The sequence below is a fragment of the Drosophila pseudoobscura genome, chromosome 3 (genome assembly GCF_009870125.1).
Source record: "Drosophila pseudoobscura strain MV-25-SWS-2005 chromosome 3, UCI_Dpse_MV25, whole genome shotgun sequence".
In the NCBI taxonomy this organism is placed as follows: Eukaryota; Metazoa; Arthropoda; class Insecta; order Diptera; family Drosophilidae; genus Drosophila; species Drosophila pseudoobscura.
In genome coordinates, this window is record NC_046680.1 from 23,381,048 (window position 1) to 23,407,905 (window position 26,858).

At 47.0% G+C, this 26,858-nt stretch overlaps 1 protein-coding gene and 1 long non-coding RNA gene across 5 annotated transcripts in view; one reads left to right on the plus strand and one right to left on the minus strand.

The window, feature by feature from the left end:
- LOC26532142 (uncharacterized) overlaps window positions 1–7,772 on the minus strand; it is a 43,333-nt gene extending 35,561 nt beyond the window's left edge. For 2 of the 4 annotated variants that reach the window (XR_004468690.1, XR_004468689.1), the window contains exon 1: window positions 3,527–6,458. This is a non-coding gene — a long non-coding RNA (uncharacterized lncRNA). The other 2 variants (XR_004468692.1, XR_004468691.1) reach the window with 2 other exon arrangements.
- The window catches only part of fus (epithelial splicing regulatory protein fusilli), an 88,090-nt gene extending 61,653 nt beyond the window's left edge, over window positions 1–26,437 (plus strand). The window contains exon 11 of the mRNA XM_033377849.1: window positions 26,354–26,437. Coding sequence (XP_033233740.1) covers window positions 26,354–26,421 — 68 coding nt within the window. The 3' untranslated portion in view covers window positions 26,422–26,437. The remainder of the gene's footprint in view (window positions 1–26,353) is intronic.
- The last annotated feature ends 421 nt before the right edge of the window (window positions 26,438–26,858 follow it).

A 26,858-nucleotide genomic window follows, 5' to 3' on the forward strand; every position in this document is an offset into this window, starting at 1 on the left:
GGTCTGAATGAGCTAATGATGTCCTTGCTCCAGATTGACTGCTAGTCCATTCATTTCATCCTTAGAGCATCCTTGATGTCAATTTAGTTCTTGCACTTCAACTGCACGAATTGCAATCACATTCTGTGGAAAAATCTAAACAAATTGCACTCCACCAAAGCACCAGAAGAAGCCATGGATTGCCATGGATCGCTGCCGAATGGATGGGATTGCAATGGAATTGTATATTTATTCAGTTCGCCCAAAAACTTGAACCAAAAATCATGCAAATTGTTATATATTTCAATATTTTATTAGTCCAGTGAAACGGAAGCCAAATCCGAACTTGGGGCATGGTCATAAATTGCAGCGGTTGTTCCGATTGGACCGAAGTTGGTGGAAGGAAGGAATTGTTGGCCATAAATATCGCAGCCATTACACAAAATAAAACTGCACAGAGCGACAGAGGGAATCAGAGAAAGAGAGAGAGGGAGAGGTTTCGTAGAGATAGAGAAACATGAATGGCACAATAAATAAATCGGGAAGCGACTTTTTAAAATAAATAGAAAGAAAAATATTTACAAATAAAACAAAAAACAGGAAAACAAAACAATGCCAAATGCATAACAGCGGGGGGCAGGGGAAGGGCCACGAGTGCGAAAGCCAGAGTGCCAGAGGGGAGAGTGGAGCAGTCGCGGCCAAAGAGCGAAGTGAAATTTGCATATTTTGCGCTTAAAGTCTCGTATCAGCAAAAACAACGAAACGAATAAAATACAGCTACTACGCTCCGGAGATGTGCAAAGTCAAAGTCAGCAGAAGCTAGCAGCAGAAGCAGGCAGCAGCATGAGAAACAGAATCTATCTACCTATATAGACAGAAGCTATAGTACGGTGATGTTATCGGCTATTGAACAAGTATCCCTCCTCTGGTGGGAGGGCGGTAAGCGGATGCTGATGAAGATTCTTTTTATGTGCATATTCCGCTGTTGCTAGGCTCCGAAATCCACCGGTCCCCAGGTCCCAGGTCTTATTTATAAATAAACGTCTCATCTTTATGTATTGTATTTCTGTTCACTGAAATCGGATGATGAGGATGATGATTTTAAAGGTGCGGCGCCTGTTTTGCTCTTCTTTTGATAGAGTTTCTCCATCGGCTTTTAAGTAGAGACTAGACCCATCCGAGTACAAAGAGAACTTTCATTCCCTCAAACTGACCCATCCCACTCTCTCTCTCTTTCCACCCAGTCTGTCGTTCTCTGTTTACAGTGTCCTCTGTCCTTTGTCATCAGGAATCCCTTGAAGTCCTATTCGGACTCAAAAACTTCGGCAAATCGATACATTTTTCAACACATTTGATTAAACCGGGTCCTAGACTGATCCTATTTCTGTGTCTCTGCTATTACATCCTTCCCTCGCCACTGCCCCTTTGTAGTCACTCCTCATTGTTGATGATGGCCCTGCCACAACGTTTATCTTCCACACTTTTCTCTCCGGATCTGCATCCGCCTCTCCCTATCCCCCTTCTACTCTTATCGCAGTATCAATATATTAATTTGCAAACTTTGTCGCTTCCATTTGATTCTGGTTTTCGGTCTCTTTATCTGTTTCTATACCCTCCTTCTTTCGGTCTTTTTTTTTCCTTTTAATTTTTTGTGTGCAAATTTTCGTCTGTTTCAAATTTCGTTTCATCGTCGGGGTAGGGGTATCTTGTAGAGCGATGCTCTCGTTTCCGTTCCGTTTGGTTCGGTTCGGTTCAGCTCTGTTCAGTCGGTGGCTGGCTTAATGTAATTTGGTTTTCTCTTCTTTAGCCCTCTGCTCCTCCCCCCCACAGGCCACACATCTTTTGCCTCCCTGCCACTCTGGCACTCTCCTTCCGTTGCGATACTTGTTTTTGGCCAACTCGAACTAGTACTGGAACATCAGCGGCTACAACTAGGACAACTATGGGTTCCAGTGCGATGGCAGTTTGCTCGACAGACAGTTAACATGCTCCGGCATTGCCTCCATCTCTTACCCCATTCCCCCCCAACCGTGTGTGTGTGTGTGTATGCGCGAGTTTTTTGTTTTTGGCTATTGAATTGGTTTCATGCTCATGCATTTTATATGAAATTGTCTGCATGTCTGTCTGACTTTTTGCCCATCGTGTCACGCCCCCAATCGCACCGTAAATAGTTCCCCGCTCCGCCCACAGCTCCCACTACTCCCTGCCCTTTGAAGAATCGTTGCACCATTTAGAGCCCAAAAATTTACATCGCTTAATTCGTTGCCCGAGAAAATGTTTTTCGCCTGCAATTAGTGGAGAACATTTGTTATCCAAACACTTTGCCAACAGAGAGAGATAGAGATAGAAAGAGATTGAGAGAGAGAGGCAGTGCAGGGGAGGAGGGTTGCAAATGAGGAAGAGAGGAGTAGGGGTGGAGGGGGTGGATGCCTTCTTTCCCTGGCAATAGGCAATGCAGGTGGCAGCTCCAAGTAGAGCTCTTATCTTTATTACAACAAAAACACAAAAAAAAGAGACGAAACGGAAAAGAATGCTAAAAAGAGCCGGCAAGAAGAAAAATGTGGGCACGGAACACAAAAAAAGAAAAAGCAGAAAAACTTAAACCGAAATAAGAAGGAATAAGAGAGGGGGAGGTGGAGTTGGAATGACGGGCGGAGGAGTAGAAAAAATGGCAAAATGGATGGGAAAATTGGTTCCTCCCGTACGAGTGTATGCTCGACTTTTATTTGAAGTAGAATTTTAATCCATGGTTTTTTAATGCGGGCGATAAACTTTTACGGCAATTGTCGACGGCATTAGCCAGAGGAAAGGGGAAAGTGGTAAGGGGACAATCAGTAGGGAGTCGGTTGGATGAAGTGGAGGAGCTTTTTAATTTCCTTTAGTTATTTGGCAGCCACCTAGCTGATCGGGCGGTTCCGTTAACTCTGGCAACTGTTCAGGTGTTTATACACCTTTTATATACCACATACACATACAAACATACACACTCCCTCCCTCCCCATTCCAACCCAGACACACAGACAGAAAATCCGTTTCATTATGATCCCTCATTGTCGCTTTTGATGTTTAATACTTTAATTAAATGTTTCATTAGCAGGCTCATCGGGGGGGAGGGGGGGGGGGGGCTGTCCCCAGCCGCACTCACAACCCCTCCACCCACCTCAACTATTACTGTAACTAGAATTAGCGGAACACTCAATGGAATAAAAACCGCAAAGTGGCATAGTGGCAGGGAATTGGGCCTAAGTATAATTCTTAAGATTGAATGATATCTGGAGAAGGTGGTGCTTTGCAATTTGAAAGTTTTCTTGATAGATCCTGCAGGTTGTGGATTGAATTACAGTCGAACTACATGTCAGATTTCAACACTTATATATACTTAAAACACTTAAACATCAATATCAAATGCCCAATCCGTCTGTATATGATTTCTGTCGGCTAACTTTGAACAATATTTCGGTAGATGATCGTTCAGCAATTAAGGATTACCCTCCCAATGGGTGATGGGTGATGTGATGTGCTTACAGCTATTTTGGATATGGCTTACCCGATTTTCTATCTTTCAGATCTATTGAGTTTCTCTTCATTTTTTGTTTCCGAAGCGAACCCCACAGATCATTCACAATTTCGGTTTCTGCTAGTTTTGTGATCTTCATTTGCGGCTTTTGTGTGCTTTTGTTTGTGTTGTTGCTTATTCGGGGCCGTAAAAAATCCATTTTGGCCAGGCCAACACGCCAAACCAGTCAGTCGGTCCACTCGGGGCGGAGTGTAGCTGAGTGGAGTCTAGCATTTTTTATAAATTTACTTCTCTCTCCCGCTCTCTCTCGCTTTCTCTATGTTACTTTGTGTATGTCTCACTCTATTGCTGCTGCTGCTCGATGGGAGGGCAGGAGCGACCTTAGCCAAGGCTGAGATTCGAAGGATGACAAAGATGGCTGCTCGTGCCTGTGCATTTGCCTCTGCCTGTGCTGGGGTCCAGAGTGTGTGCAACATCCGGTTAGCCGTGGCTGCCTCTGATTCTCTCGTCTGTGTGTGTGTGTGTGCATACATATGTGAAATACAAATTCCAGACAGCGCCGGGCGACGGCAGTGTAGCGCCGGCAGCGGCGTCTGAGTCTCAGTCTGGGGCTCGCATTCTGATAACTGTAGTCTGCAGCCAGCCTCTGCCTCTGCCTCTACCGTCTGCTATCTCTGGGTGTGTATGTGAGGTGAGATGTCTGGCCAGCCGGTCGTTTCGCACTTTGTAATTGTAACTGTTCAACTGCATGCGTGTGTCTGGTTGTGTGAGTGAGTGTCTGCTGCGATAGCACCGCTTTTATTTCAAGATTGATTGAATGAGCGAATGACGCATTGTCTGGCTGGGCGGCGATTTATTGTTTTCTTTTCGACTCGACGTAATGTTCACTTTTCGCACTTTTCTTTTTCACTGTTACTGTTTTTTTTTTTCGTTTTGTGTATGGCTTTGCTTAAAATTTTCACTGACTGGCGGCTGTTCCGTCTATGTGTCCGCTGTGGGTGTGTGCGAGTAGAGTAGAGAGTGGAGAAGAGCGGCAGCGGCAGTGGTAGTGGCAGTCCAGGTTGAAGATGGAGCGGAGATACAAAAAGAGCCAACCGGCACAGACAAGAATGAATAAACGAATGAATGAAGTTGGCAGCTCTGAACAGCAGCAGAGCGTTGAAACGACAAACGCCGACGACGACTGCAGTCCGACGACACGACGGCGAAGCAGACACGAAGTCAAAGCAGCGTTGCCGTTTTCGCTCTCTCTCGCTCTCTCTGTCTCCCAATCTCTGCTGCTACTGCTCAGGCGTGTAGGTCGTCTAGAGGCCGTTGTCGCGCTCTTCTGTTTGGGGCCGACTCTCTTCGCTGGCTGGCACAACATTCTTTGGCCCGCTGCTTGGCTAAAAACTGCAAATCAAAGTCGAGGTCGTTGTACGAATGAAAGAATGTCGGCAAGTGATTGTTGTTGCTGCTGCTAACGACTCTGTCGGCGTCGCAGTTGCTGCTGCGGCTGCTCCTAGTTGAACTCCCTCCGCCGCCGTCGCTGCTGCTGAATGATGTTTAATGCTTGGGCCCGATCTGCCTGCTGCCGCCACCCAACTCCCACTTTGCACTCCCCTTCCCTCTCTCTGCTGCTGGTGCTGCTGCTGCTGCTGCATTATGCTGCCATGTATCTGTCGCTTCATGTACAGTTTTGTGTGAGTGTGTGTGTGTGTGTTCCTCTCTCCCTGTCTCTTTCTCTCTCTTTTGGTGGCATGCCTTAACTTGGCTTTCTTTTGAATAATGTTGCTTCATGCTTTCGCAGTTTTGGTCGTCATCTGTCGCCCTCTCTCCCTTCTCTCGCTCTGTTTCTCTCTCCTCTCTCTCACTCCCTCTCTGTCATCGTCTGCCTAGGCAAAAATGCTGTTACTTTTTATGCGGAGCCCCTTGGCCCACCTCTCCCTTCATGCTCATTTCTAAGAAGGAATTCAGTTAGCCCGCTCGCTTTGCCCATTTTTACTTATTTTTACTACTTATTTTTCCACTTTTTCCCCCTTTTTTTAATACATTTTCGGCAGCTTTTCGGGAGTCTCTCCGCTTTCGCGCGTTTGTAATAAAAACTCGTTATAAGTAGAAATTCTTTCTACTTTCCTGCCCTGCCCCCTACGTTCCATCATGCCATTCTTATACCTGGCCCCTATCCATCTCTAACCCCCATCGCTCCACCTTCTAAAGTTAGCACTCATCTATTTCCATTCTTTAAGCACTCTTCGCGGCCACTTTTCTTTATTATGATTTCTCTGTCTTTCTCTGCTCTCCTCGGCCACTGCTCGGTGGCCTGTTCTGGCCATAACAAATGTGAGAACCGCCTGTGGGCAAAAGACCAAAAGACCGAAATAAAATAGACCGCTAAAGCAGCGGCTCACGGCTTTAGAAGTTGGTTAACGCCCCCAATTCGATGCTATATCTGCACACCCCTAGCCCTTGCCTTTCACTCTTCTCTCCTCTCACTCTCTCCCGCGCTCGCTTTTGGGGGGCCAGAGCAAACAATTATAGCACCTTTTGGAGGCTAATTTGCTTATCAGCGCGTAGAGCAGAGGCAGATAGGGGCGGGATAGATGTACCAAGTGCCCGCCAAATGAAATTGTCACCTTCGAGCAGCTGATAAGAGCGGCACGGGTCCACTCCCGCTGATAGCATACCCCCATAAGATGGGGTTGTTCCCCTAAACATACCGCCACGCCGCACACGTGTGGAGCTGAATCGGGGCGAAATTAGTTTCTTCTGACCTCCTCGCAAACTGCAAATTCATCTCGGCCACGGACTATTTAACATCATTTATCGTGAGCCGTACACAAAGCACATCTCTCGCGCAATAGGAGGTAGTTGGGTGGGGTGGGGGGATGCTGAGACGAATGATTGGGCAAAAAGCTATTGGCAGAAGGCTATTGACCGTCATCGGGCTTTTGTGCAATCGGGCTGTGGAAAGAGCGAAACGGAATTTGCATTGGGCCAAAAATATGTATTGCTATTGGCTGGGAGGAGCTGAAAGGAATCTGCTGATGAATCGGTTCGGTTGGATGGATGGATGGATGATGACTAGAGGCATGCCCAAAATTACTTGAGTAATGCTTTTGGGATAGGCTTAAGGCGGAATAAAGGATCCTAAGTAAGGGAGTAGTAGCATCCATAGTAGCTCTTCAATCTCTAAACGTGTGCCATGTCGATTCCCTCCAATCGTGGGATCTCTCAGCTACACTGCACTTCAATCTCTCTCTGACATTTGTTCAGCACTTTTATCACTTAATTATAGGCAAATGTTGCATCTGTATTTGTTCACTCACCTGTCATTCCATGGCTCGGGGAATTTTCAGCATTTGTATGTAATATTTAATTTTTTATTCTCTCTCTATCTCTCTGTCTCTTTTTAAATTCTCTCTGTCTCTCTGTTCACGGTGCAGTGTGTGTGTTTGCTTGTTGGGTTTCTCGTTGACGTTTATTGTAGGCGACGCGACGTGAAATGCAAATGGATTACTGCGAATTGATTATGGCCGCGTCGGGTCGAATGGAGTCGAGTTACGCGATTACCATATGAGAACTACACACACGCATACCCCAGACATTAGCAGATCCAGTTGCAAATACAATTACTGATCGCAGTATAGTTGGGGGCAGGGTCTTAGGTTGCTGCAGCAACTTTCTGCTATCATTCCGCGGACTGGCTGATCACTTAATCGACGACTTTCGTTTGGCTTTTGCTCACTAAGACTGCGGGCACAGTCAGTTTTTGTCTGGCAAACACTGCGTATGCGCAACATGCAACATGCATCCAGATGGGGCACCGTATGGGTCGACTGTCTTGCCCTAGCGTCGGAGCTCGACTGTCGAGGCTCTTCTCGACGATGCACTGGGAAACTGTCGGAACTCCTTGCCAAATCTCTGTACGAGAACGCAATGCTCTGTGTGAAAATCTGGAAAGTCGACAGTGAACAGTGGATCACCGCCGCTGGCCAACCTCCACTGGCGGAATTGCCATTTCAACTGAATGCCAGCTTCACGGGGACTTACCCAACGAGAACTGCTGTGTGCCATGCCGGCATCTCTGCCGAAACTCCGCCGCAGTCAGCGCGGGCAGTGGCATTAACGAAGGTGAAGGTGGGGGCCTCCCAATAATGGTAAGCAAGAGAGAGAGAGAGACAGAGAGAGATAGCCCGATGCTACCGCTTCTGCTGCTGCTGCTTCTGCTGGCGTCGGTGCACTGCTGCAGTGGCGCGAAGCGGGGGCTTCGGGGCCCGACTGCGCCAGACAACGAGTGCATTGGCATAGTAAACTCTTGCGCGAGGCGCCAACGTCGCACTGCCTCTTTCTTTCTCTCTCTCTTCCTCTCTCTCTCTCTCTCTCTCTCTCTGTCTCTTTGTAGCTCGCTGTGGCGTGACGTGGACCGGCCCGACGCCGTTAGATGCGCACTTGACGTCTGGCGTCGAAACAAGTCTGCGGCAGCGAAGCGAGCAGAGCGCCCATCGGCTGTCTGTCTAGTGTGGTGGCGCTTGGGTGTTCGGTTTGCATCCCTTCGGCTTGGATAGGATCGGCTCGGTTCGTTTCGCTTCGCACTAAGCAGGCACAAAGGGCGAACCGAACATTCAGCGTCGACGTCAGCGAAGTTTTCCTCTGAGGGTCGCTCGCGAAGCTTCCTTTTGAAAGTCAGTTCCATCGGAAAAGTGGAAACCAGACTGAAATGAGATAGGATATGGATTAGTCACAGATTAGGGCACAGGATAAACCACTCAAAATTGAGAGACTCCATTCGAAGAGACCACAAAACAGTGCAGTGAAGTTGGCCCTCTGTAATCCAGCCAAGTAGAGATTACAATAGAAGACTTGGTTGCGGAAGCGGAACGGGGCAGGCGGCGGGCGTGGAAAAGGGAGCACTGGCAGAGACGCCAGCAGCGGAAGCACACGGAAAGCTTCAATTTAGCCGGCATTTTGCAGTGCATCCGCTCGGCAATCGGTGGTTGCTCAGCTCGGCTTTTGTTTGAGCCTTTGACTCTGAAACTGCCGCTGCCACTGCCAGTGCCGCTGTTGCTGTCGCTGCCTCTGCTGCTCTGCCTTGTGGGGTTGATTGAGAGCCAGCGCCAAGGAAAGAGAGCGGAGGCGGAAGAGCGCAGGACTTAAGAGAAAGTGCTACCCGCTCTTCATTTGCGGCTTGGGGCAGGTCAGTCTGCAGGGAGAAAGTGAGAGAGAGAGAGAGCCAGCTGGCGGACGTAGGGAGCTCTGAATGCGGCGCTCAGAACTTGAGGACCCGGACTCCGGCCCTTTATTAGATTTATCTTGTTTATCGCTTAAGCAGCTGGAGTATGCCCCTGGATAGGACCTGGGTCTGGGTCTGGTCCTGTGTCGGAATGTGGTTCGGGGGGAATCCCCAACTGACCATAAACTCCTCTTACCGGCTTCCATGCTTTATGGCCGCATACTCGACCTCTGCTTCCCTCCACTCGGCCACTTTGCTCATCATTATGCCACTAGGATTTTTATGCTCGGCATCTGCAACGTTTCATTAAAATGATTATTAGCACATCTTCAGCCGAAGATGGAGATGGAGCTGGTCCTGGAGTGCACTGGGATCTGGGAGCATTCCTCTGGCTCGGAATTTGGCTGGTTTTTGTGGCATTCAAAACATCTAATTAGACCGCTTCTCAAGCTGACGCCTGATTAGGCCGAGAGTACTTCAGTTCAAGCCCATCCAATTTGCATTGTCCTGCCGATGGCCTTTAATTCCATTCAACTCCTGGCCACACGCGAGACGAAAGCAATTAAATTATCAAACAATTTCCGAACTGCAGAATTATTATTAAATTTTCCACTTCTCTCGGATATACACATACAAGTACGTACGTATGTATGTACATATGTATATGTAAATGTCCAGATTTTGCCGAGAATATCCCTCCTCCCACATTCTGTGGAGGACATTCTGCACACATGTCGCCCATTAACCGCTTACAATTTTCATATGCAAAATTGGCAAAATTCTCGATATGACCAAAAATATGCAACGAAATACTAGTCGCAGTGGGCCCTGTCCCCGAGGGATTACAGGAGGAAGATATGGTGGTGATATGGTGGTGTTAAAGTACAACCATATGGCAGGTTGAAGCCTCCACACTTTGATTTCCCAAGCATTTTGGTTAAAATTTATTTGATTTATTTGGCGGTCTTGCAAAGTATTCCATTTCAATATTTCATCTGTTTAGAACAGCTTTTAAAGATTATCCTGTGGCACTCTGGTCCCTTAAGGACCCAATTATCTGTTTTTTCTAGGGATCATAGCATGGCGGAGTCTTGATAGACTTACTCCCTTCAGTCCCATTTTGGGGATGTCTAAGGTACCACATCCATCATTAGTAACACTCACTGTATCATTGGTATCTGTATGCGGGTGTTTGTGGAAATTCCGCATTCTGCCACCAGTGCCAACCCCAACCCCCCCACAATGTTTGAAACTGCATTTTAGGCATTTTGTCGCTAAATTGAGTTCCGGTTTTAGATGGCTTTTGTGTGGGTTTTCCAACAGCCCAGCCTCCAATCCAATGCCACGGAATTCCGCTGCATGTTTCCGTAATTTTTTGTTTGTTTTTGCGTGTGTTTATTTTATGGCCGTCGCTGTTTGTTTTACAAATATTTTTATCCCGGCAAAATAAATTCGCATAAAACGCCGCGCTGAGCGTCGTCGGCCGAAAATTGGGCTGCATTTAAGACCGAAATAATGCTGCCAAAAATAGCAGTCCCAGACCCCAATCCATTGCCAGTAACAAGAAGTTGGCAGCAATTAGCGATGGACACAAATAAATTATTTAAAATTATTTTTGCATGCGGGCCACAAACAATCCATAACGAATGGCCAGGCTGAGGCACTGCCACACTGCCACCCGTACGAGTATTTTTACATTCAAATGATATTTAATGGGAAAAAGAAAAGCGGAAAAGTGGAAAATTATGGCAGAGGCCACGAGAGCTTTAATTAAACATTAAAACGATGCTAATCAGGCGATCCCAGGGCAATTCCAATTCAAAACTAAAAGCCTGCATTAAAGCCGGCCTAAAGGGGCTGTATCGGTGGGAGGGAAGGGGAGTGGTGTGGCACAGCCATTAGATGTTGCACAAAAAAAGAAAGCGTATATATATGCGCAAAATATTCAAATGCATCTAAATAAATATGAAAATTGTATAATTTCATACACAGATAGTCGACAGCAGGCATAGGGCGAAAAATCATTGTTGTTTTCACCCCCTACCCTATCCCATACCACCTCTCCTCCATTCTGAGCCACCCCCTCTGGTTCGATGATAGTGAAAAGGATTAACGTTGATCAGAAATGTTGGGCCCTGGACAGTGGCACAAATTAAGCTAATTGCGCGCCAGATATGCAAACGGGGGAGGGGAGAGGAGGAGGGAGAGACTGTACTCAGGCGGAAGTTGGTGAACCACTGGACTGGGCAGGGTGGCCCATCACACGCACATTAATAGCCGTGTTTGCATACAGTGCACCAGACGCACACACACTCGGACAAGCACAAACATAGAACACTCTCTCTCTCTCTCTCTCTCTCTCTCTCTCTCTCTCTCTCTCTATCTATCTCTGTCTCAGTCTCTGGGGCGGCGACCCGTTGATGAAATGTCCTGTCAAACTGATAGCAGACCACCAAAGAGTAGACCAATACCCTTCCAGATCCAATGAAGCATATAGTGGCACACTTCAGGTCAGTTTTCCTCCCCGCAAACATACACTGAAAGTCAAAATACCCTCGGCAAGGGTATAAAATCCATCTCCGTCCGACTCTGAGTGAGAAGTGCCTAAAGCTCTACACCAGACTATATAATGCCTGATTGACAGAACAAGTCAGTCTTTATTGTGACACGAATTGACTTTGAATTATGCAAAAACCCCGGAAACACAGGGAGCAATCGAATGCGCAGTGGAGTCAGCAGATATTTGATGGCTGCGGCAGACTGGATCTGGCAGTTAACTCTCGCTGGAGATTTGGGGCTCCAGCGAGAATCCGCGAGGATGCAATAAATTCCCAGTTTAAAGCTGCCTGATTCCGCCTAATTGATTTGATTTCCTTGATCCACAGTCAAACTGAGAAAAACTCTTAGACAAACTCCGCTCTTTGTGGCAGAACTCAATTAGTTCAAGGTGGCAGCAGAAGAGTGAAAACTTTTAAGCTGCCGAATTAAATGAACTGTGGCCGTGCCTCACTCCCATAGACATTGTCAAACGCAAATTCCGCAAAAAAACTGATTCCTAGAAAGCCATCTCTCACGGAGAAGAGAACTCTCACGGAGAACAGAGGTAGCTAACCGAAAAGCCAAATTCCGCGTGCAACTTGACGTATACTTAATCTTTCTGGCATACACAATGGATGCGGGGGATAAGTCTTGTGTACTCCGCTTTCAGAGGACATCTCAAATGGGTTAACAGGAATCTCTCAGAACTCTTGACACACTCTCCAGAGCAGAGCAGAGCACAGCAGCGCTTGGGGAAGATTCAATGCAAATATAAACAAATCAGCGAACAACGAGAGGAGTCAGCGAAAATGACAAGCTACCGAACGACGGACCGGCAGACCGGCGGAAAGGATAACGATAGATGGGATGGTGTTGGAAATGGGGGAGGGGGGGTGGTTAATTTAAAAACTTGCACATCAGCAGAAGCCTGCAGCAGCTGCCACAACCCCCTACACACACACACACACACACACGGACACCAGGATTCATGGGCTCGTGGAAAACATATGGAAATTAAATTTCTTCTACACACACAACAAAAAGAACGAAGGAAACGGAAGCCGAACAAAAAATGTAAATTTTTGTTGCAGCATTTTTGGCGCAGCCTGGCGCAAATATCCTCGTCGTATGTACATATATGTTTGTAGGCAGTTTTCCATCTTGATTTTTAGAAAATGAAACTTTCCATAGTGGCATCGTGATCCTCTCTTCTAAGCGGGAGAGCTCGGAGGGCACCGAGCACCGCTGAGAACTGGAGAACTGGAAAGCGCTGCCCACACAACTGCGGCTGCAAAAGCACTTAATCATCTTAAACCGTTGTTTGCATGGCTTGCCGCAGACGTGGTTGCCTACACCCCCACCCAAACCCAAACACACACACATGGCAATACACACTTTGCTGGTCCTACATGTGTTTTTCATATGCTACGTAGCACGCAAAACAAAAACGAATACGTAAAAATAGGAAACACAGAAAAAAGAGTCGAAGACTAGATTCCCTAGCTCTCCGGTCAACACCGCGAAGTGCCGCCACAACTAATATGATACTATCCTTAATCGTTACAACCTTAACCTTAACCTTACAACCTTAACAACCAGGAAGGGCATTCTCAGTTGTCACCAGGTAAAAACCGAAAAACAGTCAAGCGAACAAAAAGGGGATACTATATAGCATCCAGCTTCAGCTCCAGCTCCGTTCTCACTGCCTCTTCCGGAATTGTGCCCACATTGACCAGTTGCGCAGCACTAAACACGTGCCAGCACCTGTCCAACCGTGCCTCTCGCATCCAGCCTCTCCCTCCCCTACACCCCTGTGGCAACCACATTTCATACAGTTTCCAAAGCTGAACCGCATTTAGCGCGCGTTTAGTGGTCGCCATTCTGTTTGCCGTGCCGTGCCGTTCCGTTCCGTGCCCCGTGTTGCAGCCCAGATTTATGCAATGGAAATATGCCGCTGTCCAAAGTTTCAAGTGCCACTCAGGCACTTCGTCTGGAACCGCCCCCCCTTTGGTGCTCCCCTTCAGGACAATCCTTGGATCCGCGCCCACACATGGCAGAGCAAACACTGATACCAGAATGTGACCCAAAGGGGTAGAAGGTAGAACTTTGCCTGGGTTTTTGGTAATTACAAAAATATCTTACTTATATGCAAATCAATTAGTATGAACCCCGCCCAGTCCCACCCCCTCTGCACCCAGCACGAGGAGGGGGAGCCGAAAGCAATATATGCCAGTGAATTTTTGTTGTGCCGCTTGCGGCCTTCGTCTAATTTGCATCTGTGGCAACATTCGGCGGTGGCTTCTAGAAAAGGATGGAAATGAAAAGAAAACGATCATCCGAATTATGAGCCTGATTTGCCCTGCCTCTCCTAAGACATGAGTATAACACTCTATGCAGATCCCTGACAGGGAATCGACAGGTACTCGTAGTCGAATTCGTAGTCGTACAGGGCTTTTTTGATGACTCGGAGGCAGCAACAGTTTGCTTTGCACTGCGGCCGTGTCCTGTGGCCAGGGTGAGGGTGTCTCTGCCAGGATGCTTTGCATATTGTCTACTTAACTTGTTTGACTGCCACCCTGCCCTGGCCTGGGTAACGATAGGAGAGGGAGAAGCAGCAACAAGCGGCAAACGACGGAAAGTTCCTCTCGCAGCGCCGCACGACACACACAACTCTTCGAAGCCAAAGGGCAGAAACTTGCCATCTTCTGTGGCAGTTTCTGCTGCTGCTCCTGCTGCTCCTTGGGACCCGGCGTGGCATCTCGCATTTCAACAGCAAGAAAACAACTAAAAGTCAAATAAACAATTCAACTCTGCGCTGTCAACGGGAGAATGCAGCAGCAGACGGGGCAGAGAGCAAGGAGCAAGAGTGTGGCAGGAGCAGGCAATAGCAACAGCAACATCATCATCGCTCATAATAATATGAGTACAAGGAGCCAGGGAACCAGGGGGCCACTGAAGGAGCAGCCATCCAGCCAGCAGCCTTTCAGCCTGGCATCCTCCATAGTTTCTTGTTTCGTTGCTTTGCATCTTTTATTTATTGTTCGCCAGCTCCTTCCTTCTGGGTCCTTCCTCCAGACCCTTCTATATCTTGCTCGCTCTCGCTCTCTCTAGTGTCGCCGGCAAAGGTTACAGCTCTTGACTTTAATTGTTAACAAGTGACTGCCGTGAGTTTGAATTATTGAAGGGACCCGAAGGACAGAACACACCTATGCGAGACCCAGAGATCATATTTTAAATTTTCTCGGTCCGTCCCTGCACCTTGTACATATTTTCTGCTTAAGCATGCACTGAAGATGATGACAAATGCCCGATCCTGATTAGATTAGCATTCAAAGACGACCACTCATCATCAGCAATCCACGTACATATATGTACATATGTAGTGCGTACACGCTTAGATATTCACAGATTCAGAGACTCAGAGATGACACAAATAGTGACACTTAGCACGCTAAATAGGAGGAAAATCCGTCGGCTCTGACAGCAGGAGCGAGATGCAAAAAGATCCACAGTTGCTGCTGCGACCGCAACTCTACATTTATGTATACCCGATACATACATAGTCAGTGCGTGCGGGAGAGACAGAAAACGTGTCTGAACATGTCGTCGGACGCTGCGTAGCCACTGTAAATTGATTTTTTACTTTTGGCTATAAAAATTATCCGATCTGATTCAGATTCAGCAAACTAGTAGATATGGTCATTCTTTATGATTGTGCGTTTTTAGTTTTCTCGTATCTTCAATATTGTGGATGCCCCCACAGATTTTCGTTCTTTGTGGGGGCAGAAGGCGGTTACAGAGAGACAGAGCGAGAAAGAACGAAATTGTTTTCATCATTCGGGCTATAATAATTATACGATCTGGTTCAGATACATATAGTCATTATCTACGATTCTCCGTTTCCTGTTTTCTCGTATCTTTGAAATTGTGGATGCCACAGATTTTCGCTCATTTTGAGTATCGGGTATAACAATTAATAGTTTTTGTGCTTTTCGTGAGAAAGGGGAGAGTGGGAAAGAACGACAGAAGAAGAAGCGAATGAATCATGAATAGACGGAACAGGAAGAGTGGGGTGGAGATAAGAAGAGAGGAGTGAAGAGAAGAGAATGTAAATTGAAGTGGCAAATTCTAAGCTGGCCAATTGAGCTCTAACTGGCTGCTGCTCGGGAAAAAAACGTCCCAGCAATCGAACAGAAAGTCAGAGCCAGAACATTTGAAATTCAATGAATTTTGTACCCAGGTAAGAGGATGAATTGCTGTCAAGAGTGTCCCCCAGGGGGACGGGGACGGGGTGGCTTTGCAATGTCGATTGGTTGCCACTTGAGCAGAGGAAGAAGCTAGTGGCAGCTCTTGGAGGTGCTGCAACATTCTGCATTATGGATGACTCTGGTCAGCAAATGGCGCACTGCTGCCACTTCCCTTCTCGGATTCAATTTGCGACAACCCAACCCCGGGTTGAGGAATGTCCTCTCAAAGTATCATAAATTGTGCAAGGACTCTGCTCCATCCCGGACAGCTGCTTGCTAATTATCAAGAGTGCTCGACGAAATGCATTAAAAATGCCCCGACTTGGCATCGTAACTCATCTACCCCTCTTATTTATGGCCAAAAAGGGGATTATTCAGGACAATTAAAGCACTGATGATGCCTCATGCCTGCTGTCTGTTTTCCTGCTTTCTGCTTAAAATTGCAAATCCGATTTAAATTTTAACACCAATCGCATCAAAATTGCAAGATTATTAGCCCCAGTTCAGAAGCCAATAAACAAAGTGGCCCCAGGGTCTCGGCCATCCGAACAGGCCATCATGGCCAGCATGGACTACGCAATAACAATTACAAAAGAGCCGCAAAGCCAATTTGCAACAGAAGCAGACAACAGAAACATCAACGGAAGCTGCAACAACAAGTTCCAGTTTTGGGGCGTGGAAATTCCTTGAGGATCAGGACAACAAGCAGCAACAAATTGAATTTAATTTGATTCTCCTGTTGTCTCCTGCCAGGGACTTTTGGCCTAGCCATGCCAAGCCAAACATGATATCCCCCTAGACAGGCTGGTCAGAGCCAGTGCATTGGACAAGGAAAAGTTGTCAAGTTGCTCAATTAATAAATCAATTGGTTTCCTCTTACTTAATTTTGCATTAATTTGCTGTCATTTATCGTTGGGGCTGCAGCTCCCAGACACACTTCGACGTCAAAAGATCAACAGCTAGGGAACTCTCTCTGCCTCCTCTCCTTCCTCGAGTGGAGAAGTCAGACCAAGTCAATCCTACCAGAGACACAGCCAATTCAATTTTGGAAAATCAAAGTGCGAAAAGCGTTCATTCCGCGGGGGAAAAGGGAACAGGCGAGTGAAGAGGGTTGTGGTAATCATGCAAGACACGCTCAGCTCGTGGTGGAGAAGCCGCGAAAATACGAGTACACATAAATCACGAGGCTATTTTAAGAACACGAAAAAAGAGGCATCTGCCAGGGTATACCCTACCAAGCAGATGATGAACAGTTAGGCTAGTCCGGCTCTGACTCCGGATCCGCATGTCGTCAGGTAAATAACCTAAAAGTACGGCGCGTGCAGAGACAGCAACAGTAACAAAGTAAACGATCGGCGAGCGAAATGAGATTGCCACACTTTCGGTTCGAAACGGACCAATCCAGAACATGCGGGAACGGTGGGGGGTGGGGGCAATACAGCAGAGATGTAGAAAGATACATAGGTAGATATACAAGTAGGTAGGTGGGGGCGGGGGGCTTATCACCACATTTGAATGAACAGCGTCGACGCTGGCGCAAGTTAATTCATACGACACTCAAACAAGCAAACAATCAAAGAAACAAACGAAAAACGAAAAAAAGCGTTAAACAGCTGACAGCAGTCGACGCTGCTGGCGATGCCGGCGTCTGCGGTACGCCGCTGCTGACGGCGTCTGTGATTATGCAATGCTTTAAAACTGTAAACGGTAAAAACACTCTGCCCAGAGGCCAGCGTCGGCATCAGCGGCAGAAGCCGAAGCACCAACAGCAGCAGCTGATGGCGGGCTCCTCAAGCGTGGCCTGAGTCTCGACGGGACAGGGGGGAATAGTGGCATGCCTCGGTCGCCCCAGCTGAGAACTTGCGGTAGTTTTCTACTACACTGGGAGAAAATGTTCGATCTCTTCTCTCACCTATCTCCTGTCTCCGAGCCTCGGTTTGTGTCGCTGCAACCTTTACTTCCTCAATGGCTCAGTTTTCTGGTTTGTCTAGTTTTGCCGGCAACACAGCTCTTCGCGCTTCTCCCATCCCTTTCCTCTGGTGGTGCGGTGCTGTGCTCGAGCTGCCGCGCTGGCTGCACAACTTGGCCATCGCCGTCGGAATGTGGAGAAAGTAGGCCACGATCGTTGAGCCACAGCCAGAGCCAGAGCTTAAGTCCGGAGTCTAGGTACTGCCTCCGTCTGGCTGGTCTGGCGGGTCTCAGGCATTCTGAGAGCGCGACTCAGCTTGTCGCGTGCATGCAACATTCCATGCCACAGCAAGAGCAGAAGCAGAAGCTGATGCTGTGGCTGGGGCTGCGGGTTGGGGCACAGCGGCAGACTAACAGTTAGCCACCCGTTGCAGTTCCGTTTGCTGCAAGCGGATTTCTGAGCCACACTAATTGGTCTCAATCTGTCTGAGGCGGTGCGATGGCAGCGATAGAGAGGCTCTAGCCACCGACTATGACGCGGCAAGGTTGTTGCACGTCTGAGTTATTAGCGCAACATTGTTGCAGCCATAAAGCTAATGTCTTGGCCATTAGTCTGGCGGATCGGACCCTGTCGGGATAGGGCTAAAAAGAGATGAGACAGCACCTTACGAGCGTTACTACAGCCTTTCATTTGGTGTCTCGCAGTGTATGGCCCTCTGCCCTTGTTTGCCAAATTTCCGCTTAGAATATGCAAATAATTATGGACGACAGTCTGCGTGTGCGTGTGGCTATCAGCAGAATCTTTATCGTTGGTCAGGCCCCCGCCGCGGCGGATTGAATTTGCGCAGCAGTTCGCCAAACAAAACAGAATCAGCAGACGGCAATCGAACCGGGAAGAACGAACTCGCAATGCTCTCTCCGAGTCCCTGACCTATTAAGAGTCTGTGTATTATTCGCGTGAGAATTCAAAGATAAGCTTAAGCTTAAAAACTCTTTATACTCTGTTTGAACGCTCACATACCTCTCCCCATGCCCGCACTTTTCCTTCTCTTCCCCCGTAGTAGTAGTTGCTGCGTAGTAGCCCAGCGAGAGAGCAGAGCCGGCTCCCGTACTGCCGCTCCCTGCACACCACCAACCCACCCACTCACATGGCAGACAGACAAAGAACTTAAAGTTTTCAACTGCTTCAAGAGTGAGGACTGTGTGTCTGTGTACCGCTGAGAATGTGTGTAGGGAAACCGATTGTACAAATATGTATAGAGATTTGCGTTTTGCAATTGTCGACTTTGACACACACGTTTCATCCAGCATGAAAGAGAGAGAGATAGACAGGGAATGCGAGTGGGAAAGGGGGTATTGGCTATCGACAATTCACCCAAAAACTTTTCTTTATCGCAGTTATGAAATTTTAAGCGAACCGGAAGTTCGTTCACCTTTCGAAAGTTGTCCCCCAAACTAAACGCAGATAGCCACAGATAGGCCGCTTCAGGCACTGCCAGCAAAGAGAGTGTTTGAAGAGAGCTTTCGCAGCTGTAAATGACAATGATCTCTCTTAGTAAGGTCTCTTCCGCTGCCGCTCTCTTTGAGCACCAAACGAACTTGACATACTGACGCAGTTTTTGCTGCTTATTGAGGTAGCGGACGGTAGTGGGCAGATGAGAGCTCATAGATCGTACAGCTCTCTGCTCAAACGGTTAAGCGAATGACTGTGTAGCTGCAGCTCTGTCGACGCAGGCAGCGGCGCTTTATGTGTGCCGTTTGATTTATTTGGCGTTTGCACTTGAATATGTATTCTCTCTTCGTTCTCTGTTCTCATCTGCTGTCTTCACTAGTCTGGCACCTCTCTCTCTCTCTCTTTATAGCTGGCTGCAACTTGTTTAACTGCACTTTTCTGGTGGTGGTGCTGCTACTTGAAATTACAGTTAAGCGCGGCCGTTAATCGCTTACTCATGCGGTCCACCTTCCAGTCCCATGTCTGTCTGGAGCCGCTCAGAAGGTTGTGAACCAGAGAGCCGGCTCTGGACTGCCCACTGCTCGTTTCCCCCTTTCAGTTCTATCTGATCACTGATCTATAATTAAAGTGTGACCAAGCTCGCCAGCTATTGTGACGTCATTCGCATACAGAGTGACTGCGCAACATCTTATGGACATAAAGCCCCCTTCAATCCACTCGATATCCACTCAGAAGAACGCAAATACAAGAGAAGAGAACGCAAATCTGCCATGCATTACCCTGTGCTCCCTTCTTTTTAGACTTAGTAGCTTGTATCTCTGTTTGCGGTCTCACACGAAGGCGATATACCCTTGTTCTCTGCAATTATCGGGATAAAAAGGGAGAAAGAATAGAGCAATGTCCCTCTATCACTCAGAGACACAGAGAGAGAGAGAGACAGAAGGAGTTGATCTCGTCTATAATTTATAGTTTTTAATGACAACATTTACAACAGCCTGCCTCACTGTGATGGCACAGGGCCACACACACACACAAAAGGAAGTGCGTGCCGTGCCAGAGTTCAGGCACTCTTGCAACTCCCTCGCTGTTGCCTGTTCCGCGGGCAGCAGTGAACACATTGTTGTGTTAATTAAATGTCATACGTGAGAAAATTGGCGCCATATTGGATTTTATCTGTGGCTAGGACTGACCAGCAGGAGCAGCGGGAGCATAGGGGAGTGGAATCAGAGAGGAGCAACTTTTGCATGCTGCAAGTGGAACAACAGCAGCAGCGCCATCAGCAGTCCCTGTGCTTATCTGGCTTTGGCTTTTGGCAAATTAATGAGCCACCTTCTGGACGGGACACACAGTGCCCTTTGGCTGCACTTGCCTCCCCCAATCACCCATCTCCTCCCCCAAGTTTCCTCCTGCTCCTACTGGTTCTGTTGGCTTGTTTCGTCCTGCGCCTTGTGGCCGGGCCAACCAACTTATAAGTAAAACATGTAATTTCAATTTTGTGGCTCTTGTTCTTTCCTTTTGTGGTTGTTGCCCCAGTGGTTGTTGTTGTTGTCGCTGTTGTTGCAGCACATCACGTATGCAGCGCAGGTTTTTCCGCTGCTTGTTGTTGTTGTGGTTTCCACTTTTTGCGGCAGCAACCGAACAACGTACGTCGACAACAAAATTGAAGTTGATAATAATGCAGTGCGATTTCTTTTGCGGCTCCCGCTCATGATGTAAGCAAACAGCAGGAGAGGAACCAGTGGCGGCAGCGGCAGCGGGCCAGAGCACGGTCGGGCAAGGTGGGAGGCGTGGCAGCGTTGGCGGCTGCAGTTCATATGTCAAATTTTTTGGCACATGTCCAACAGAGAAAAACAACAAAAAAAAGGGAAGGAAGAAGGGTTACGGGCGGACGGGCGAGAGAGGGTAGTGCCACAAAAACTGGGTGGCAGACTAAAAATCAACGAGGAGCGGTATAAAGGGCAAGGTGCGGGAATGCCTCCGAGTTCTTGGTGAGTGTTGGAAAACGGCAACACTTAGACAGAGCCAAAAAGGGGTGGGCGGCATAACAGGCCAAAACAAATGGACAAAATAGATGCCACCCGCAACATCGCTCCCCTCCTTCGTCTATCGGCACTTTCAATCTTGGTCTTTTCCCCTCTCCACTTTGGCTTTGGCTGTGGGTCGGTCTTTGGTGATGCAACGGAAGCGGATGTTCGTATTTGCACTTTTGCATTTTCGCTAAATGCGCAATTTTGGTATGCGCCACTGGCTAACGGGCCAGACCAGGCCACGCCCACCTGAACGGCCACAGCCTTTCTTTCACACCAGTAGCTCTCTTATTTTTTTTGGGACTGCTCGGCATATAAGGCGTAAGTATAATATTTTTTTTTGTCGCTTTCCCCGCTTCCGGAAACGGAGACCGAAAGGTCTGCTGGAGCTGTTGTTTTTTTGTGGATTTCAAATATTTTTCTAATTAGTTAAAAGCCGAACACAAGACCGACTGACTGACGAACTGGCTGACTGATTGACAAACGAGTGTTGTCGGATTGTCATAAGTTTTTATCGCTCGAAGAGACGACTACAACGATGGTGATGAGGCAAGTCTTTAGGCTAATGAACGGGTTTGATGAATACAGCAGAATGGCAGAACAGAGAAACGAAGGGAGAAAGAAACATAGAGATGGAGATGGAAAAAATTAAACTTAGAGAAAAGGCAAAAGTTTTCCCTTCTCCCATAATCAAATTGCATTTTGTGCAATCAACGCATAGATATATATATATATATACATATATATGTATATATGGATAGAAAAGTCTAGAGGGATATAGAGAGAAGGCGCGACAGAGAACCAAGACAATATGACAAAAATTTAAAATGAAATACAAACGTTCTGGGTGAACGGCTCGGATACGGACTTAAGCCGGAAGCGGAAACGTAAACATTACTTTCAATATTTGGAGCCCAAAGTGGCTGGCAGTGCCATCCAGTCAACCGGGAGGGACGAGAGGCGGGGTCTTGTGCAACGAGCGTATGAAAGCTGAGCCAGGTCCTGTACTGCCATGGCATGTCCTGTCAGGCCACAAACGCAAACTGCATACCAAATGCGTGTGTCGCAAAAAAATGGCAAAGAGAAAGGGTAGCAAATAGCAAATGGAGAGGCACCAGGACAGAGCGGTGGAGCAGGAAAGGGTGTAGAAGGGTAGGCCAGTTGGGCAATCTTTTTGCAGGACATTACAATAAATCTAAAATAAATATACAACCAACGAAGGAACTCAAGGATAGGACACGACAGCCCCAAAAAAACAGGAACAACAAGAAAGGAGAATACGTTCGGACACGGAAAATAACTTTTTGGAAGTTCCTTTCCTTTCATTTTTGTTCCTTTTGCAACTCATTTCCTCGGGGGCCTCCTTCGAAATTAGGTGCAAAATGAGCACACAAAATAAATTTTCAATTGCAGCTCCCCCCTCCCTCTCTATCTCACCATGCACATGCCGCCATTACCCAGCAAAAGGCGAAACAACAGGGCCATAAAAATGGACAATAGAGTGGGGAGCCTCAACGATTTGCCCGCACTTAAATCGAACGAAAGGCCACCTTAAAAAGCATCCACTGGATCGAAGAATTTTATATTTTGGGAAGAGGTAAGGCAGAGCCTAGCAGCCACACATTATAGCTAATATATCTTGAATGAAGGATACCTTAAATGAAGTGCTGGCATAATTGTTTATCGAAATATGAATCCCAAATACACGACAACCGCATGTGCTCTTCCTCCCTTTTCGTGGCATGCAACGCACACGACTGAGAACAGACATGGAAATGCACAAACCAGAATCTGAATCCAGAATATTCCCCTATCCATGTGTGTCGTGTGTGTATGTCATATGTGTCGTGTGCGTCGTGTGATTGTGGGAGTAGAGGAGTACCAGAAGAAGAAGAGGAACCTGGGACCTGCCTGGTAGCCAGGAGCCACACGCCAGAAGCCCAGGACTTGCAGTGTAAATGCGTTAATCTACAGTTTTGGCAGCAAGCGAACTGCAACCTGAAACCTGGTAACAAAACAATTAAAGCAATATGCAATTTTGATGTGTTTATTTGTTGCAGGTTGTCTGCCTCTCAAGGGAAGCTGGAGGCAGGTATCGAGCAGCGAGCGGGGAAGGGCGGGTCACAGGCAACTACATTTAGATCACATAAGAGGCTTCAGGCTTCGGGATTTTGTAATTGCATTCAGTTTTGGGCTCCGGCTTTCGGTGAAGTTCTCATTCTCTAATGAAAAACGAGAGCACGAGGATGAGAAAAGACGAATGGGGAATGACGACACTCTGCTTGTTGGATGGTTATTTGACGTACAGTTTAGCTCAGTTTTCGAAAATATCATTCGGCCTGGTGCAGCAGCTGCAGAGCATTCTTAGACAATGCTTAGATGTCCCAGTGGGACAAAAGCAACCTCTGCAGAGTATCTGTCAGGCCAGGGAGAAAGCCTGTTTCCATAGTACCTTTTGGGCAAATGGAATTAAATTAGGAAACCGCTGACCGAATGCAGCAGAATAGCTTTTTAATGCCCCTCTTAATCCTTGAGGCCACATGAATTGTCAACAAATTATCTGCCCCTTTGTCCATTCTGCTAATTGCAACTGCAGCAATTTGCAGATTTTCAAACTATTTTCCACATCATTTTTGTGGTTTGCTGCAAAGACCTTTGTGCATCCACCCATTAATTCCAGCCCCAGCCACGCCTACTCATCAGCCGGGATTATTGACCGATAAATGTGATTAACTTTCGAACATTTGATGCACCACTAACTTTGACGGCATCGGCAACGGCAGCGTCGACTGCGGTCGGGTGGTGCGCTGGTTAATTGTGGTTTGGACTGCTGCCGCCGCCGCTGTCCCATCTTTGCGGCTCCTGCGGCATAGGTTGTTGGCATTTCTGACTTGTACGGCTTGATGACAGCGCAAAGCATGCAGCACCACGCGGCCGTCGGTTGTATAACCGATAACTTTTCTCCGATCCGACTTGACAGTGGCAAAACAGTTATTTCGGACTACGCCCGGAAGTATGCTACAAATTCATCTTTCCTTGTGACAAGCTGTTGTGCGTGGTGGCACTTATACCCCAAGCCACCGAAATCCTTGGATCCCCACTCTTGTGGGCAATTTAACAAACATATCCGCATTAAGGCTAAAAACTTTTAACTGTATGCTTGTTACGAGACACTCTGCCACACACAAACACACACAAATAGTGGCAGGGACATAGTTCAAGGGTCGCAGCTGCCACTTGCCATCTTCCAGAGGGAGAGGTGCGAAGGCAGTGGCTAGGTCGTGGGCAGGGGCAGGGGCAGGGAAAAGCTCCGCACTAATTAAAATTCGCGCGCATTCCGCGTTGGTCAAGCGAAACGCCGAAACAGCAACAAGAACAACTTTTGGCCCACATGATGTTTCTTTTTGGGCTTTTTCAGAAGAGGGAGACGTGAGGGGGCTGGGTAAGGGATAGGCGCTGAACATTCCCAACAGCATTTTAACCTTTTTTCCTTACTTTTTATCCTGCTTTTTTGGCCCGTTTTTTGTGTTTTGTTTTGCTTTGGGATTGTTATTAATTTTACTCTTCTTTTTTTAGAGTTTCTGTTTGTTCTTGGGGGAACTTGGACTCCCAGGCTCCCCTGCTCAATCCCCTGCTCCACTGCCTGTGCTCCATCCTTTTCCATGCGACTTGTATGTCACTCTCGTGCGATTGTTGGTGTTGTTGCAGCCACATTCTAATGAAGTTTACCCACCAGCAATTGTGTTTAGGAAACGTGCCTTGGCCTACGTTTAAACGATTTTTTTGTCAACGCGCGCACAAAAATGGCCAAGACCAAAGGGCTGGACGGGGACAGGGAGAGGGAGAGAGGGATAGGGAGATCATTGTTTGTCTTTTGTTGCTTCTGTTGTAGTTGTTTTGTTGTTTGTAGTTGTCCTGCTGCTATTGCCGCCTTATTGGGTGCATGTTTGGACTTTTCCGGGCAGAAAGTTGCTTTTTATACCCGATACTGAAAATGAGTATAGGGGTATATTAGATTTATGGTGAAATTGGATGTGTGTAACGTCCAGAAGGACGCGTTTTGTATAAAGTATATATTCCTGATCAGCATGAATAGCCGAGTCGATTGAGCCATATCTGTTTGTCCGTCCCTATGAGCGCCTAGTGCTCAAAACCTATAAGAGCTAGCACAACGACATTTTGTATCTAGACTTCTGTAATATATCACTGTTACAAGTATATTTCAAAACATCGCCTCGCGCACTTCCGTCCCCACAAAGGACGAAAATCTGTGGCATCCACAATTTTAAAGATACAAGAAAAACAAAAACGCAGAATCGTAGAGAATGAAAAAAAATTTGGTATCCACACTCCTGTTAAATCGGACCTTGACAAGTTTAGTTAAAAATTTCGCCCCACCCCTTTCTGCGCCCGCAAAAGGACGATGATCTGGGGCATCTACAAATCGAAGAGACTATTAAGGCTAGAGTAACCAAGTTTAGTATCCGCACTCCTGTTAGATCTCACTATAAATCGTGTATTTCAAAATTTCGCCCCACCTTCCATCCCCACAAAGAACGAAAATCTGTTGCATCCACAATATTGAAGATACGAGAAAACTAAAAACGCACAACTATAGAGATCTATCAGATTGCTGAACATGGATCAAATCGGATCATTTTTTTAGCCAAAAGGAAGAAATCAATTTGCAGTGGCTACGCAGCGCCCGACGACATGTTCACACATGTTTTCTGTCTCTCACGCACGCACTCTGTCGCTCAATGTAGCCATAAGGACTATGTATGTATCGGGTATAAATGTAGAGTTGCGGTCGCAGCAGCAATTCACAACTTTACCCCTCGTTGAGTTTTTTCTTGTTGTCGTAAGTGTAATTCTTTTTGCTGCGGAGCCTTCTTTCTTGACCTCCTCAGCCTCTTCTGCTTGATTTAATAGAATTTAAAGCTGCCAAGCAGCGACACATTTGCCAACTGGCCGTAAAAAAGCCACAATCCGTGGCCAGACGGGAATCCTTCCCCGTGTCCTTTGGCTTCTTTATGTGCCACAATAAGCATGAAGAGAGCCATAAATGCTTTTTCTCTCCTTTTTAGCCAATTCCCCGAAAAGGAGCTTCAATCAAATAAAACAAGCAGCAAAGACTAGTCCCGAGAAGAAAAGCCGACCATATGGACACCCTATTGCAGGCTGAAAAAAGGCCTCTCGATAGTTTTAGGTATATCTTTCTTTCTTCAGTTTATTTAGACTCGATATCTTTCTCTCTCTCTCTCTCTCTCTCAACCTTTAAAAAAGTGGGTCCGATTCGATAGGCACTCTCTCTTCTCTCGTATCGATATTTCTTTTACGTTATATACTATTGGGAACTGCCACAGAGTGTTCCGATGGTGTGATAGATAAAAACTCGCGCTGTGTATTATTTATATGCGTATTGTTACAATTGTTACTATCGCTACAATAGCTATCTTATATCTTTTCTAGTCGTACCGGAGGAGAGACTTACAGCCCTGCCACGCACTGTACCAAGAGGCAAAAAAGTGGAAACATGACAGAAACCCAATAAAGTGTAAGTAACGGCAATGGGAAAACGAAAATGGTTCAAAAGGGAATGGGAGTAGGATGGGGGAACGCGGAAATAGACACCAAAATATTGGCAGCTTGTTTAAGCTTTTGGCATTTGCCATTGTGTGTGTGGCTTTTGTTTTTGGTAAGAGGATAGGGCAAGGCAGGCCAGGGCACAAAAATATTGCGGTTAACAACACAGTGGTCAACCGCAAGTGTGGTGTGGCAGATTGTGTGTTGCAGGGGCGGGAGTAGGAAGAGAAAAAAGATATGGCAAAAAGTTTCATTTATTAAAAAGTTTTTCACGCGTGTGTCTGATGCTGGCCTTCTGTTGTTTTCGTTTGCTGGTCAACATTTTTATAATGAGTGGCAATTGTTCACGTGTTTGCCATGACAATTGCACTGCTCTCTCTCTCTCTCTCTC